Here is a 17117-nt window from a genome sequence, read left to right on the forward strand (position 1 = left end):
CCTATTGAATCTGTTTCTCTGAAGAAGATTACTAATATACATGATACTTCTTTCTATTTATTAGGGTGTTCTCTTAGGTATATACTAGAATTTTATGTTTTTAAAATAAAAGTCCACATGGCTATACTCTTAAACAGTTCATATTTTTAATTACTACAGTGAATAATGACTCATTTTAATCATACAGGTTGGCTATTGCTGTTGTGAAGAAATATTATTGACATTTGTATAGTGATTATGAATCTGACCAACTATATTTATAATAGTTCACATATTGGTTATTTTTGTTTCCCCAGTATTGTCATGTACAAGTCTACAAAATTTATACCTTCCCCTTTAAATCCTCACACATTCTTTTCTTGTCTTATTTTGTTGGCTTTGTTTGGTTAGTACTTAAACGTGGGGTAAAAAGATTTCTTTTTAATTCAACATGATTAAATATGCTATTTTTGTACTGAATGCAAAACCATGCATTTCCACAATATTATTGCTGTCTCCAGAGTATGTTTATAGCTATTTCTACATTACTTGTTTGGTCAGTAAGTTATATGACTACCTCATTCCTAACTGTGTTTATGGAAGCTTATATAAAGTACAAATGGAACCAAAGGAAAAGAAAATTAAAAAAACAGAAAAACAAAGTAAATATACCATTAGCATGTCATTATACTGACTGATCCAGCATAAAAGTCAACGACAATCTTCGAAGTATCCTAGGGTAAATATGAAGTGAAGTACCAGAGCTATTTATCTTAAAGTAGGAGTCAAGCGTTCATTTGGAGCATTGAGGAAAGAGTTGGAAAGCAGAAGAGAGTATTAAATATGGTTATTGGTTTTATAATCAACAAGCTTAACTTAGAAATTTGTTCTACCACCTGCTGCTGTGTAGCCTTGAAAAAAGTACTTAATCTCTCTGAGACAGCTTTCTTATTTTCAAATGCATGCATATCTCTTAAGATCACCATGTAAGTTAAAAGACACATGTAAAGAGCTGAGTACCTGACAGAAGATAACAAGTAGTCAAAAATTTGTAAACACAGAAATACACAAACACACCTCAAAAATCCTGAGAACATGCTGGATGGAATCTTTCAATTTAAATCATTTTTAATTTGCCTAACGACAAGCGATTTCAGGTCATATTTCATACTTTAATGTATGAAAATGCAGAACTGTTTTAATAATTGAGACACGTTGAGAAAAGTGTGTAACTGTTTTATTCTTGTAATTCTAGGCTTTCATATTACAAGACTGTTTTCTTTGCAGGAGTTAGAAGAATTTGTCCAGAGTTCTGGCAAAGATGGAGTTGTGGTATTTACTCTGGGGTCAATGATCCAAAACCTCACCGAAGAAAAGACTAACATGATTGCATCAGCTCTTGCCCAGCTTCCACAGAAGGTCAGATAAAGTTATTTTTTGAGTTCCAAATCTTATTTTAAAATCCACGAAGATCTCCTTAGATGTGTACTTCACAAATGTAGAAAAAGCTATTAGTACTGTGAGTGCCAATTTAACTGAGCCTTAAAGAAAAAGCAGGAAATATTAGAAGAGGGTAGCTATAAACATTTGACTGCTCTCTTGCTTTAAAACTGGCATTACTATTAGGAAAGCATTTTGCAGTATTTTCTTCAAATAATGGACTAAAACTAAATCATTCACTGATCTTAAACAATTTATCAGCATTATGGCTAGGTTTTAAGGCTCCCATGTAATCTAATCTTGTTTTCTTGTTCATATTTGTTTTTTTAAATCTAAGGCATACATGCAAGGGAGAATTAGCATGACAGAGAGTAAAGGCAAAGATTTGCAAAATGTGGACTCAATTTGCAAGGCCCCTTGGGACTATATTTCCTTATAATTACTGGTTTTAGACAAGACCCTGATTTAGCCTGGATCTGACAGCTTAGATAATCCTGGAGTGCTTCTAAATAATGATTCATTTATTTAAAAAGTTAGTAATATAGTAAAAGATTTGTACAGTTAATTATATGATGTTCCTACAAAATATGATGTTTTATTAACATCATTCTAGATTATAACTGACTAATGTTCTTCTTATGCTTCCAGGGATACTTTTCCTTTCTAGCTTCAGTTAAAATCCAAGAATATATGTCATTTAAGTTCTAAATGATCTTAACAATACTTGTATTTATAACCAAATTTATTTCAAAAATTGTTTGTGGGAGCCTTACGCATTTAAATATTTAATTTAAATAGGATCTTCATAGAAATTTTGAATTTTCTATGGCATTAAAATACAATGCTTAGAGGTGACATCAGGATGGAGTAGGAAGCACCAAAGGTCTGCTTATTAACCTAACATAATTGTACTGGCAGAATCTGTCTGGAGTCACTATATTAGAACTCTGAAGTCCATCAGAGCACTCACAACTTCCAGGGGAAAAGTTTGCTGGTACATAGTGATTAATTAAAATCGGTCAATCTCAGCATTTAGCAGAGCAGCATCTTCAAATCCTTCATCTCCCAGCCCCAAGGCTGGGAAAATGCCTGCATTCCTTGTATGACTGTGTGGAGACAGGGTTGGCAATAATGACCAGATCCTCCAAATATTGGGTTTCTGTATTCTCATTATTGACTCCTGCCTTTAATCAATGAGGTAGAGGCATGGGAGTTGGCCGCAGTTGTTTCAACCTTCACTAGCTAAAGCAGCTTTCAGGAGATTTAAAGGAAAAGCCTGTTTTTCCCCTTCCATTTTTTCCTTTTTTCTACATTGGGGGGGAAAGAAAATAAACAATTAGGCTACTCTAAAACACTTGCACACACAGAGGAAGGAGCTGAGAAGTACAATAACTAAAATGAAAATTCATCTTAGGGATTCAAAAGCAGATGGGAACAGGCAGAAGAAAGAACTGGCAAACCTGAAGAAAAGATGATTAAAATTATTGAGTCAGCGGAACAGAAAGAAAAATAAATGAAGAAAGGTGAACAAAGCCTAAGGGACTTGTGAGACACCATAAAGTGGAGGAACATACACACTGTGGGAGTCCCAGAAAGAGAGAGAGGGCCAAAAATAATATTTGAAGTAATAACGGTTGCAAGTGTCACAAATTTAATAGGAGATATGAATCTAGAAATGCAAGATTAGCAAACTTTAACTAGGATAAACTTGGGGATCCACACCAAGACACATTATATTCAAGCTGTTGAAATGCAAAGACAATGAGAGAACCTTGAAAGCAGCAAGATAGAAGCATTTCATCTCATAAATGATCTTCAATAAGATGATCAGCCAATTTCTCATCAGGAACCTTGGAGACCAGAAGGCAGTATTTTGACAGTCTCAAAGTGCTGAAACAAAAATTTGTCAACAAAGAATCTTGCATCACGCAAAATTTTCCTCAAAAATGAAGTATAAATTAAGACATTCCCAGGTAAACAAAAGTTGGAGAGGTCGTTACCAGTAAACCTGCCCTACAAGAAATGCAAAAGGGAGTCTTTCAGGTTGAAATGAAAGACTACTAGACAGTAACACAAAACCATAAGAACTGAAAATGTGCAGTAAAAGTAACTACAAAGGCAATTATAAAAGGTAGTGTTACCACTCTTTTGGATGTAACTCCACCTTTTTACTTTCTCACTGATTGGAAAGAGAAGTGCATAAAAAAATTATTAATCAATGTTATTAGGAACACAAAGTATAAATATGCAATTTGTGACATCATTTACCGAAAATGGGATGGAGCTATAAAGGAGTAGAGTCTTTGTATGCTATTGTAGTTAACTGCCAAAGGTTTAAAGAACAAATGGCAGGGATGATTAAAAAAAAAAAAGTACTTTAAAATGAATGAAAACCAAAGAGATTAAAACATATGAGATGTAGTAAACGCAGTTTTCAGAGGGAAATTTATAGCTGTAAATGCCTCTACTGGCAAGGAAGAAAGATATAAAATCAATAACCTAATTTATATCTTAAAGAGTTAGAAAAAGAAGGCAAACTAAACCCAAAGCAAGCAGAAAGAAGGAAATCATGAAGACTAGAGCAAAGCCAAATAAAACACACAATAGAGAAAAATAATGACACCAAATTTAGTTCTTTGAAAAGATCAATGAAATTATCAAAACTTTAGCTAGAGTGGCAAAGAGAAAAAAGGAGAAAATGTAAATAGCTAAAATCAGAAATGAACAGGGGGAGAACAGTGCTGACTTTACATAGATAAAAAGGATTACAAGGAGGATATTACAAACAATTGTACTCTAACTAATTAGACAACCTAGAAGAAATAGATAAACTCCTTGAACCATACAAGTTGTTTAAACTGACTTAAGAAGAAATAGAACATTTCAACAGAGCTATAACAAATTAAGAGATTGAATTACTAATCAAAAATCTCTCAACAAGGAAAAATCCTGGACTGGACAATTTCGCTGATAAATTATATCAAACATTTAAAGAAGAGTTAAAGAATTCAACTAATCTTTTTCATTTCTTTAAAAAATTTGCAGAGGAGGGGCTGGCCCCGTGGCTGAGTGGTTAAGTTCGCGCGCTCCGCTGCAGGCGGCCCAGTGTTTCGTCGGTTCGAATCCTGGCGCGGACACGGCACTGCTCGTCAGACCATGCTGAGGCAGCATCCCACATGCCACAACTAGAGGAACCCACAATGAAGAGTACACAACTATGTACCGGGGGGCTTTGGGGAGAAAAAGGGAAAAAAAAAAATCTTTAAAAAAAAAAAAATTTGCAGAGGAGAAAACACTTCCTAAATAGTTCTGTGAGGCCAGATTTACCCTGATACAGAAGCCAGATGAGGACATCACAAGGAAATAAAATTACCGACCAAGATCCCTTGTAAATATACATGTAAAAGTCCTCAACAAAATATTAGCACATCAAAGTCAACAGAATATCGAAAGGAATATTCACCATGATGAAGTGGGATTTATTCCAGGAATTATTCATCATGATAAAATGGAATTTAAGAGTGGGTCAACACAAGAAATCAGTGTAATAATTTACCTTAATAGAATGAAGAAAAAAAAAAAACGATCATTTCAACTTACACAGAAAAATGGAATTTGACAGAATCGAATATTCTTTCATGATAACAACTCTCATTAAAACAGGAATAGAATGAAAATTCTTCAATATGATAAAGGATATTTTTGGAAAGCACACAGCTAATGTCTTACTCCATGGTGGAAAATAAAAGTTTTCCCCCTAAGATAAGGAACAACACAAGGATGTATGCTTTTACTGCTGCTATTTAACTTTGTACCAGAAGCTCTAGACCAGGATATTACACAAGAAAAAGAAATAAAAGGCATCTGAATTGGAAAGGAAATGGCAAAACTATGTCTATTTTCAGGTGACATCATCCCATAGAAAAAACCTCCAAGAATACACAAAACACTAACAGAACTAATAACTAAATTCAACAAATTTGCAGGCTACAAGATCCACACACAAAAATTAGTTGTGCTTATATACACCATCAATGAACAATCTGAACATGAAATTAATATAGCAATTCCATTTACAAGAGCAGTAATATGAATTAAATGCTTCAGAATAAATCTAACAAAGAAGGTGAAGTATTTGTATGATGAAAACTACAAAACTTTATTACTGCAACAAGTTAAAGAATACCTAAATAAGGGAAAAGTCATGCCATGTACATGGAAAGGAAGATTTAACATGGATAAGATGTGAACACTATCCAAAGAAATCTACAGACTCAACACAATGCCTATCAAAATGCCTACAGCCCTTTTCCATAGCAATGGAAAATCCAATCCTCAACCTCATATGGAACTGCAGGAGCCACAGATAGACAAAACAATTTTGAAAAAGAATAAAGTTAGAGGACTCACATTTTCCAACTTTGAAATATCCTATAAAACTACAGTAAATTATACAGTATAGTACTGTCAGAAGAACAGAAATATAAACCAATGGAAAAGAAGAGTCAGAAATAAAGCCTTACATCTAAGGTCAGTTGATTTTCAACAAAGGTTTAAGACCATTCAGTGAGAAAAGACAGTCTCCGCAACAAATAATGCTGGTAAAATCTTGATAGTCACATGCAAAAGAATAAAGTTGGACCTTCACTTTACACTATTGACAAAAATTAACTAAAAATGAGCCAAAGACCTAAACTGTAGAGGTAAAACTATGAAACTTTCCAAAGAAAGCATTGGAGAAAATCTTTCTCACATTGGATTTGGCTATGATTTCATAGATAATGACACCAAAAGCACAGGCAACAAAAGAAAATTAGATAAGCTGGACTTAAACAAATTAAGAACTTTTGTGTATCAAATGATACTACTAAGATGGCAAAACACAATGTCTACAGATTGAGAAAAATATTTGAAAATCATATATCTGATAATGGATTAATTTTCACAATACATAGAGAACCCTATAACTCAACAATAACAAAACTCCACTTCAAAAATGGGAATGGACTTGAACAGACAATTCTCTAAATGAGATATACAAATGGCCAATAAGTACATAAAAAGATACTCAACATCATTAATCATAAGGGAAATACAAATCAAAAGCATGATGAGATACCACTCCACACTCATTAGGATGGTTATTATCAAAAAATGGAAAATAGGGGGCCGGCTCCGTGGCCGAGTGGTTAAGTTCGCGTGCTCCGCTGCGACGGCCCAGGGTTTGGATCCTGGGTGCGGACATGGCACCGCTCGTCAGGCCACATTGAGGCGGCGTCCCACATCCCACAACTAGAAGGACCTGCAACTAAGATATACAACTATGTACCAGGGGGGTTTGGGAAATAAAGCAGAAAAAGAAAAAAAAAAAAAAAAAAGATTGGCAACAGTTGTTAGCCCAGGTGCCAGTCTTTAAAAAAAAAAAAAAGGGAAAATAGCAAGTGTGAGTAGGATGTGGAGAAATTAGAACTCTTGTGCATTGCTAGTAGGACTGCAAAATGATACAGTCACTGTGGAAAACAGTTTTGCAGTTTCTCAAAAAGTTAAACATAGAACTACCTAACGACCCAATAACTCCAATCTTAGCTATATATCCAAAATAATTGAAAGCATGAACTTGAACAGATTTTTGTCACAATAGTCATAGCAACATCATTCACAATAACCAAATGAATGGATAAAGAAAATGTGGTATGTACACACAATGGAATATTATTGTCTTAAAAAGGAAGGAAATTATTGTATATTACAACATGAGTGAACCTTGAGGACAAAATGCTACGTGAAACAAGCTAGTCAGAACAAGAGATATACTAGCTTATATGAGTTACCTGGAGTAGCTAAGTTCTTAGAGACAGAAAGTAAAATCGAGGTTACCAGGGACTGGGGAGTGGGGGAACAGGGAGTTACTGTTTAAGGGTGCAGTGTTTGTGTTTGGGATGATGAAAACTTCTGAAGTGTAGAAGGTGGTGATGGTTACACACATTGTGGATATACTTAATGCCACCGAATTGTAAACAATAGATTAAAATGATAAATATCATTATCTATAGTTTACTATAGTAAAAAAAAAATGCAATGCTTGCTTCTATGTTACTTCCCAATAAGTGAAAAGTGTTCAAAACACTAACAAATTCTTAAAGTCAATGTAAGTAACATCCCTCCCCTTTGCTTCAAAAACCTCCATTTAAAAGTTCCCTTTACTAGGATGTCCTAGGAACACCCAGATGTAAATATTTCAGATACAGAGTTTTTTTTTCTTTGTCTACTAAATGAGACCTTTCTTGTTGATTCTGGCCTATCTATTATGATTATTGCAAGCCTTTGAAAACATAGTTGATGTCTCAATGGTTTCAAAACACCCGTTACTCAAACCTTAGAGCCTCAAATTTCTCATCTGTTACATGGAGGCATTGAACTAGATTAATTCTAAGTAACTGAATTATGTGATTCTGAAAATCTAATAAAGGCACTTATTGTAACAGGTTCTGTGGAGATACACAGGAAAGAAACCGGATACATTAGGACCCAACACACGGCTATACGACTGGATTCCACAGAACGATCTTCTCGGTAAGATCAAAGAGAAGCAAGCCTAAACAAAGTTGAGTGAGGGATAATCTGAATGACAACACAATAACAAATATATCCAACAAATTTGTATTCAAAACAAGCAGAAAAACCTCTTCATGTCTTCTTCATATTTTTTCTAAGGTGTCTTAAAAAAACAATTATTCATGACACTTGCTAAAGACTGTAAAGCACACTTTATTGAAGACCATCGTTATAAGTACAGGTCCTATGGCAATGGACTTTTGCAGTGAGGCAGAGCGATTAGACTCAACTCTGAATATAGAAAGGAAAAGCAGAGATTTTATAGACAAGGAGCAGAGTAGCAGAAGGGGCAGGGGGTGAGGGAGTCACTGGATGGAAAATTACTCTGGGGAAACCTCAGTGGCATGGGGAGACCCTGGCTAAACTGACCTAACCAGATTCTTGCTGAAGGTAGGTCAGAGTGATCAGACATCACCTGGGGGCTGCTGATGGATTAGGAAACTAATCTGATATAAACGGTGATCAGATATTGAGGCTGGGAGAGTCTAGCTCAACTGACTCAGCAGGACTCTTGCTAAAATTAGACAATGCAGAGACGACACACAGAAGCTCAAAAATCAGGTACTAGTTGAGAAGAAAGTTCAGAAGAGCCTGACTAGAGTTTGGTCAAGGAGATAATTTTTGTCAGGCTGTAACGTTAATATGGAATTTATAATTCTCCCATTTATGAGATAATCTCTCCATCCTCAGAATTGGAGTCAACATACCTTTAGTTCAGGCTCTCATTAACTATGGCATAGACTATTGCAGCATCTCCAGAGTCTCCATGTCCATTTTCTCTCACCTCTCTTTTCTCTTTCCCACTATAACTATTTTAAAATAAAAATCTTGTAATTCTATTCATCATTTATAATATAAATGGCTCCATATTACTATAAAGTCAAGTACAAAATCTCATTTTATTAAACAGACTACTTCATGACTTACCATTGTCTATCTTCCTAGACTGCTATTCTGACACTTTCCCATTGAAATGCTGTACATCCTACCTCCTCTTCCCCATCCAAACATGAGTTTCATTTTTGAATCCTCCCATTCATTTTTATTAATATATTCCTTATCCCAATAACTTGTCCATGTGACAACTATTCTCCATCATTTAAATTTCACAGAAACCTTTTCAGAGGTTTATGGAATGAATTAATTGCTGGGATAACTAATTGCTGCTTTCTGTAGAGTTTATAGGAATTTATATAGGGCCTCATAGCACAGAATTGTATAGATGATGTTGCCTAGTTGAATTAATGTTTTGTACAGATATCATGATTTTCTGTTTCTGAAACTCTCACAACTTAAAATAATGATTTTTTTTTCCTCTTAGGTCATCCCAAAACCAGAGCTTTTATCACTCACTGTGGAACCAATGGAATCTATGAAGCTATTTACCATGGGGTCCCTATGGTGGGAATTCCCATATTTAGTGATCAGTTTGGTAATATTGCTCGTTTAAAGGCCAAAGGGGCAGCTGTTGAAGTAGACTTGCATTCAACGACCAGTTCCAATCTGCTTAACTCTTTGAAGGCAGTTATTAACAACCCTTCGTGAGTATAGAATACATTCTTTACTGAGAAGCATCTAGTATTTTAAAATGAAATGAATTGTTTTACTCAATTTTAAATTGGTTACTTTTAAATAATCACCAGCACATAATTAATATCAAATACAATTGTCTTATAGGTCTCAAATTCTTTGGTGGCATGTTGATTCACCTATAGTTAATGGGTAATAGATTACAAGCTCAAAGAAACACTGAATTTATGAAAGCAAAATAAGCTATCTTTAAAGACGTACAAATCTTTACTTTTTATTAATAATATTTATGGTTTATTTCTCACAAATGGTTGATATTATTGTTACAATGAATTTAGGAAATGTAACAAAAATTCAAAGAAACAAAATTTAAAAATCACTTAACTGTCCACGTGCAGTTATAAACAATTGCCAATAGCAAAGTATTACTTCAGATATTTCATTAAGCTAATTTATAAAGGATAAAGAATCTGATAGAAACAATTGTATGAAAATAGGATTATGCTACTTTTTAACAAAAAATATGCTATATTGCTATATTTTAATTTAAAACAAGAGAAAAGAAATAAAGTAAAACTGAAAGGTCAAAATGGTGACATAGAAGTCCCAGCTGCAACAAAGATAAATAATAGGTAGCTATCCATGAACAAAATCAGCTCTGGGAGAGCTCTTGAGTCCACACAAGAACTTTTAGCAACACAGTGAAACAAAAGAAAACTGAGAACAATTGCCCAAGAAGAGAAACAGGATAGCTTCCTTTTCCTACATCATCCCATCCCCAAGCCATCATTGCTCATGCCAGGAGGGAACTTCTCAGCTAGAAAGAGTTCCTCAACAGGAAAGGAAGATCTGGTTTAGTAACAAGCTTCTCAAGCCTTTTGGAGCACAGAAATAGAAAAAGAAAATTCCTAAATTCATATGGAGCCCCAAAGTCCCCAAATATCCAAAGCAATCCTGAGGAAGAACAAAGCTGGAGGCATCATACTTCCTGATTTCAAACAATACTACAAAATTACAGTAATAAAAAAATGTAATGGTTCTGCCAAACAAAGACACATAGTCCGAAGTACAGAATTCAGGGCCCAGAAATAAACCCTTGCATACAAGGTCTACTCATTTTGACAAGATAGTCAAGAATATCAATGGCAAAAGAATAGTCTCCTTAATAAATGGTGCTGGGAAAACTGAATATCACATGCAGGAGAATGAAACTATACCCCTATCTTCCACCACTCACAAAAATTAATTAGAAATGTGTTAAAGACTTAAATGTAAGACCTGAAACCATAAAACTCCTAGAAGAAAACATAGGGGAAAAGCCCCTTTATATGAGTCTTGGCAATGATTTTTTGGATGCAACAGCAACTGTACAAAGAACAATAGCAAAAATCAACAAACGAGACTACATCAAACTTAAAGGCTTCTCTACAGCAAAAGAAATGATCACCAAAATGAAAGGCAACCTACCGAATGGGCGAAAATATCTGCAAATTATATATCTGATGAGGAGTTAATATCCAAAACATATAGAGAACTCACATAACTCAATAGGAAAACAAACATGCAGAAAAAAACAAGATTTAAAAAATGAGCAGAGTACTGATTAGACATTTTTCCAAAGAAGACATACAAATGGCCAACAGGTACATGAAAAGGGGCTCAGCATCACTAATTATCAGGAAATGTAGTCAAAATCACAATGAGATAATCACCTCACACCTGTTAGAATGGCTGTCATGAAAAGATAAGGTATTAGAAATGCTAGTGAGCATGTGGAGAAAAGGAAATACAGACTCACTTTTGCTGGAAATGTAAATTGATACAGCAACAGTGAGGAGTTTCTGCAAACTATTAAAAATAGAATTACAGTATGATTCAGCAATCCCACTCTGGGTATACATCCAAAATAAATGAAAACAGGATATGGAAGAGATATCTGCACTCCCATGTTCACTGCAGCATTATTCACAATGGCCAAGATATGGGTACAACCTAAGTGTCTGTCACTGGATGAATGGATAAAGAAGATGCGTTGTATGTATACAATGGAATACTATTCAACCATAGGAAAGACGGAAATCCTGCCATTGTTGACAACATGGATGACCTTAAAGGCATTATGCTAAGTGAAAAGCCAGACAGAGAAGACAAATACTTTATGGTAGCACTTACATTTATAATCTAAAAAGTCAAACTCACGGAAACAGAGAGCAGATTCTGGTGGTTACCAGGGCATAGGGGTTCAGGGAGTGGAGATACACTGGTCAAAGGGTACAAACATACATATATAGGATGAATAAATTCTAGGGATCTTTGTAAAGCATAGTGATTATAGTTAATATTACTGTATTACATACTTGCAAGTTGCTAAGTGAGTAGATCCTAAATGGTCTCACCATAAGAGAAAAACAAAGCATGGTAATTATATGATGTGATGAGGTATTAGCTGCTGCTACAGTAACAATCATATTGCAATGTATAAGTGTATGAAGGTACACATTTGTACACCTTAAACTTACATGTTATATTTCAATTATATCTCAGTAAAGCTGGAACAACCCCTTCCATTTTGATGTTACTTGGTAACACTATTTCATTTCAAAATAAACATAACTGTGATAGTAAATAAATAAACATAAATTCTCAACAATGATTACATTAATTATGCTATTTAATTTAAAATAAATCAGGTGAACACATTCCGGGAATGAAAGAAACTATAGTCAAATTAAAAGAATGGCCAGGCTTTGGATAAATATTCTTTAATAAATAAATCACTTACTAAAAACTACAGATGAATCCATAAACAAAACTGACATTAGAGATTAGAATAATTATTTTTACAATGCTCACAATTTTGGTCAATATAGAATGATTTCTCGCTTTAAAGTCACTTCTCAACCTCTCACTCTGTCTCGTGAACCTCACATCTTAATTTTTGCTTGATATGTTATCATTACTTCATTGTTAAGGCTTATAACATATACATCTTGTCTATGACAACAATTTCCAGTATGGTTTAACCACAGAGTGGTATTTATATGGATTTAATGATGTCATTCGTGTTTTACCTCAGTCTTTCTATTCCTGAGAGGTTTTGGTTTTCTTAATTTGCTCTCTAACAAATATTTTGCTTTCCCATCTTGGAGCTTAGGTTGCTTTCTCTTTTTTTTCCTGAGATATATCCAAGGTAGGTATTCCTTAAATTCTTGCATATTAAGAAAAGCCTGCCTGTTGTTTTAAAAACAAAAGGCAACAGGGCTTTGTATAAGTTTTCTGACTCTTCATTCTCTTCCTCAGAGGTTTCTACATGTTCCACTATCTTCTACAATTTAATGTTCTCTCTTCTCCTCAAATGATGATTGCACTTTGGTGGAGAAGAATTACCTCCTTCTTCAGTTCCTTCACAAATTCAAGGAAATCCTTTTTCTAGGTCAGCCATCCATACCTTAAACCAAAACTCTGGCCTGGTCTTTTGTTCTTTGCTTGAAGTTAGAAAGGTTAGCGTTTTGTCTCACTGTTGCCATTGTCCCTTCTCACCACTGGCACTTGCATCCCTCTGTAACTTGAAGCCAAGATCCCAGTCTCTACTCACTCTTTGGCCCTACATTTGCCCATATGGTCACATTAAGCTTTTTGGTTTGGTCTGAAATGTCAAAGCCAGGAAGATCATAGAAGGAAATCATTACCTGCTACTGCTGAAGACTAGATTTTCGCTACCACTAACACTCCAGAACAAACCTGGGAGAGGGGGTGGGGTGGGGTCTTTTTATCATAGATCTGCCTCTCACTGCTACTTCCTGTCACTGTCTTGTTCCTAAAACCACACAAAGCAAATTAGATCAAAATTCTGTATTCCTAACTGACATAGTCTACATTTTTATTTCTGAACATTCTAAATGGGGTTTCCAGTGAGAAATTATTTTCTTCCCACCTCCAATTGTTACTTAGACTACGAAATATTGAATAATTCCAATTGATAGGCCACCATATGTAGAAATTTCTCATGAGGAAATAAGCTGTCATATGCATTCTGGCCTCTTGGTGATATCATCTATGACATGTTTCTTATATAATTACCTAGTAACTTTTGATAACATAACATAATTTAAGTATATCACGTTCTTCATGAATTTTTCAAGTTGCTGACTATGTATCCAATGTTTAGCTATAAAGAGAGTGCTATGAGGTTGTCAAGAATTCACCACGATCAGCCTATGAAACCCCTGGATCGAGCAGTCTTCTGGATTGAGTTTGTCATGCGCCACAAAGGAGCCAAACACCTGCGGCCAGCCTCCTACAGTCTCACCTGGTACCAGTACCGTTCTTTGGATGTGCTTGGGTTCCTGCTAGCCTGTATGGCAACTATTATGTTTCTGGTCACAAAATGTTTCCTGTTTTGTTGCTGGAAGTTTGGTAAGCCAGGAAAGAAGAAAAAGAGAGAGTAGTTTTCTTTGAGTTTGGCTGGAAACCGTGATAGGGCTCATCCAAATTAATTGAGCTGCTTATTTGAACAGATTCCTCTCCTACTCTCCCAAGCTCTTCTCCATTTCTTAGCTTATTAAGTCAGAGATTAAAGACTCTTCCAAGGAGTTGACAACTTGATTTAGAATGAAGATTTTAAGTAATTTAGCCTTTCAAAAGTGAAGATAAACCTATAAGTACATGGAAGTTACTACTATTCAAATCCTAGTCCTTTACTTTATACATTTGTTTCATTTCAACAAATTGAGATGAAAATGGAGGCCTTGGGAACATAATGATTAATTCTATATTCAATATCAATCATATTGAACATTTTCTAAAGAGTTGATATCATTTTGGTTCCTCTATCTTATAATTACAGCATATTGTCTAAAGCAACCAGACAAGAAGTAGCATAGAGCACGCTATAGCCAGAGCTTTGCTTCCAGTTAGAAATATCAGGAGACTGTCAGGGTTTCTACTCTTCTATGACGCACATTTATACCATCAATTTCCTTTCATATAACCCATCTGACTTTGTTCTCCTTGGAATACAAAATGCTATTTTTGTCTTTGATGTGCAGATCTACTTGATTTGGAAATTAATAATAATAGTACTTGATTTGTATTGTAACACTGTGTGCCTTCAGAGAACTAGTTGATTCTGACAAGTTAGTATGATTGGTGGTATGCTAGAGCAAAGCAAATGACTGCAATTTAACACCTACCTTCTTAAGTAATTTAAAAATTTTAAAAAATTCTTCCCTATACTAATTGTACTTAACCATATTTGGAAAGCAAAGGCAAAAGTACTTTGCTACACTGCAGATATTTTGGGGAGAAAACGCTTTTCTCAGAAATGTTACTTGCTATGGGGGTGATTTCTCCACCTAACCAGAAACTCAATCAGTTTGCCCATTTCTTCTTATTCCTTTCCTCCATCACTTCACCTTGTCCTCTCATAAGCTGTACCGTGACAACTATACCAGGCACAAGTACTTAGGCTTCTTGTTACCTAGCATTGGCTAGAAATCTGCAGTCAACTTTAGGAAGTAAGTTTAATTTTAATAGAATTAAGGCTTTCTCTTCCAATATATTTGACAATTCTTTGTCCTTAAGGTCAAAGAATTATTCAATCTAACTGTGATAATTTTGTCTATTAAGCAAGTTTAGTAAATGATTTAGCACAAAGTTTGACATTTATAACCAAAGCTTAAGAGACCTGAACTCATGTCTCTGTCCTAGAGTAATACAGATCACTAGGGGATATCTGCCTTTTGACACAAATAAGAGGACACAATAGTGACAGAAATAAGAGGAAGCAAACTAATTAATTCTCAGGTGGGAAGTTAACTTTAAAGAAACATAGGAGAAAAAATATATATTCCAAATTTTATGAGATTTTGAGATAATTGGATAATTATAATGATTTAAAGTGTAGAGTTTAAAAAATGTAAACACTAATGCTGCTTGGTTTAAGATCTCATTAATGTAATCAGAGCAATAATTTATGGTGCTGCTGAATTATTTATTCCAGTAATAAGATGATGCTCTTTCCTATCATGGCCTTTAAATCATAGCTTAATCTTTGATCATTTGATGTCAAAGTCAAGATATCCTTTCACTTTTTTATTATTATAAGATTATGTAACATAAGTAAAGTAAACTCAAGATTTGAAAGTTTATTAGCGATTTCTGAGTTTGTTCAAAAGAACTACCCAGACAAATAGATGAATATATTCTATCTTGTAGAGATAAATGCATTTCTTAGAAACAAATACTTATCTATTTAATTCATCTATAGACCATTATATCAAATATAATAACATTCTGGTAATAATTTTCAATTTGCAGAGGCTAAGCCTTTGTAACTTACTGCACTTTTTCCAGTTGAAGTTTTAATAAGAACACATTTTTCAAGAGTTTAATTATTTCTGGTTTTCTTAGTCAGTTAAAAGAGCATATCTTAAAATAATTTATTTTTAAACTATTTACAATTCATATGTGACTATGTTATCAAACTCTGCTCACTTTTCTTCTGGATCATACCTTAATTGAAAATCAAATAGGTAGCTGCAAATATGTTGTACATATTCGCATGCATATATAGAGGAACAAAAAGTTATGCTGTATATGTTATAAATAAAAGTGATTCATATTGCTGTATGTTTTGATTTTTGAATTTGCTGACCTTTTACAATGAAAGGAGCATTTGTTTCTGTTAAGTTTTACATATTTTACCAAAAACAATAACTCACCTACAGACCCAGATCTACCATACTCCCTAAATTAATGGAATGGTATCCATGATATTTTAAAGTGTTATACAGCTAGGACTGAGAAGAGTCTGCTGCCTATGGAACGGAGAACGTAAGTTCTGCAAAGCACACTGAATCACTACAAAGCTTCTCATTTCCATTTCCTCCCACAGTTCTTGGCTTTTAAATCCCACTCCAGTTCTGTCAGTGTTCTGGATTCTGGCTGTAAACCCAGCCAAAGAAGCTGAAATCCTAATCTCTCACTGTCAGGTTCTGTCAATCATTTCCCCCAGAGGTGGTCCTTTCATCAAGTCAGATGAAATCACCTCATATATGATTTCACTTAAGCCATATGACATCATGAAATGAAGGCACCTATCGTTCACTCTTAAAGCAATTGTCATTTCATAAAATCACGATTGTACCATGAAGGGAAGCCACCTGATTGTCCTGGAGATAGTTTGCCCTAATTAACATTCCTCCATATACTTCCTGTTTCTTTTCCAGTAACTCCTAGACATAGGCTCCCATCATCCAGGTCATGATGAGGGTGGGGGGGTCCTACAATTCCTGGAGAGTTTAGAATAAACTAGATCTTTCTTCCTTTATTGACATAAAACTGCTATTTCATCAATATCTAGTAGGAATTGAAGGAAGACTCACTGTCCAGGTGTCATAAAGTTATCAAATGCTTGTGTAATAGGTAGAAGAAACCAACTCTGTTAGTATTACTCCTGCATCATCCCTTTGCAGTGAGTGGTGAGCTTCCATTCCAGATCTTCACAAAACACAATGCCATATACCTGGAGAATCCGGAAATTTGAAATGTGA

At 34.7% G+C, this 17117-nt stretch overlaps 1 protein-coding gene across 1 annotated transcript in view; it reads left to right on the forward strand.

The window, feature by feature from the left end:
* LOC124237266 (UDP-glucuronosyltransferase 2C1-like) overlaps positions 1–16160 on the forward strand; it is a 35399-nt gene extending 19239 nt beyond the window's left edge. Inside the window, exons 3-6 of the mRNA XM_046656728.1 lie at positions 1267–1398; positions 7905–7992; positions 9356–9575; positions 13733–16160. Coding sequence (XP_046512684.1) covers positions 1267–1398; positions 7905–7992; positions 9356–9575; positions 13733–14012 — 720 coding nt within the window. The 3' untranslated portion in view covers positions 14013–16160. The remainder of the gene's footprint in view (positions 1–1266; positions 1399–7904; positions 7993–9355; positions 9576–13732) is intronic.
* Positions 16161–17117: the final 957 nt, after the last annotated feature.

This window comes from Equus quagga, chromosome 3 (genome assembly GCF_021613505.1).
Source record: "Equus quagga isolate Etosha38 chromosome 3, UCLA_HA_Equagga_1.0, whole genome shotgun sequence".
NCBI classification, from domain to species: Eukaryota; Metazoa; Chordata; class Mammalia; order Perissodactyla; family Equidae; genus Equus; species Equus quagga.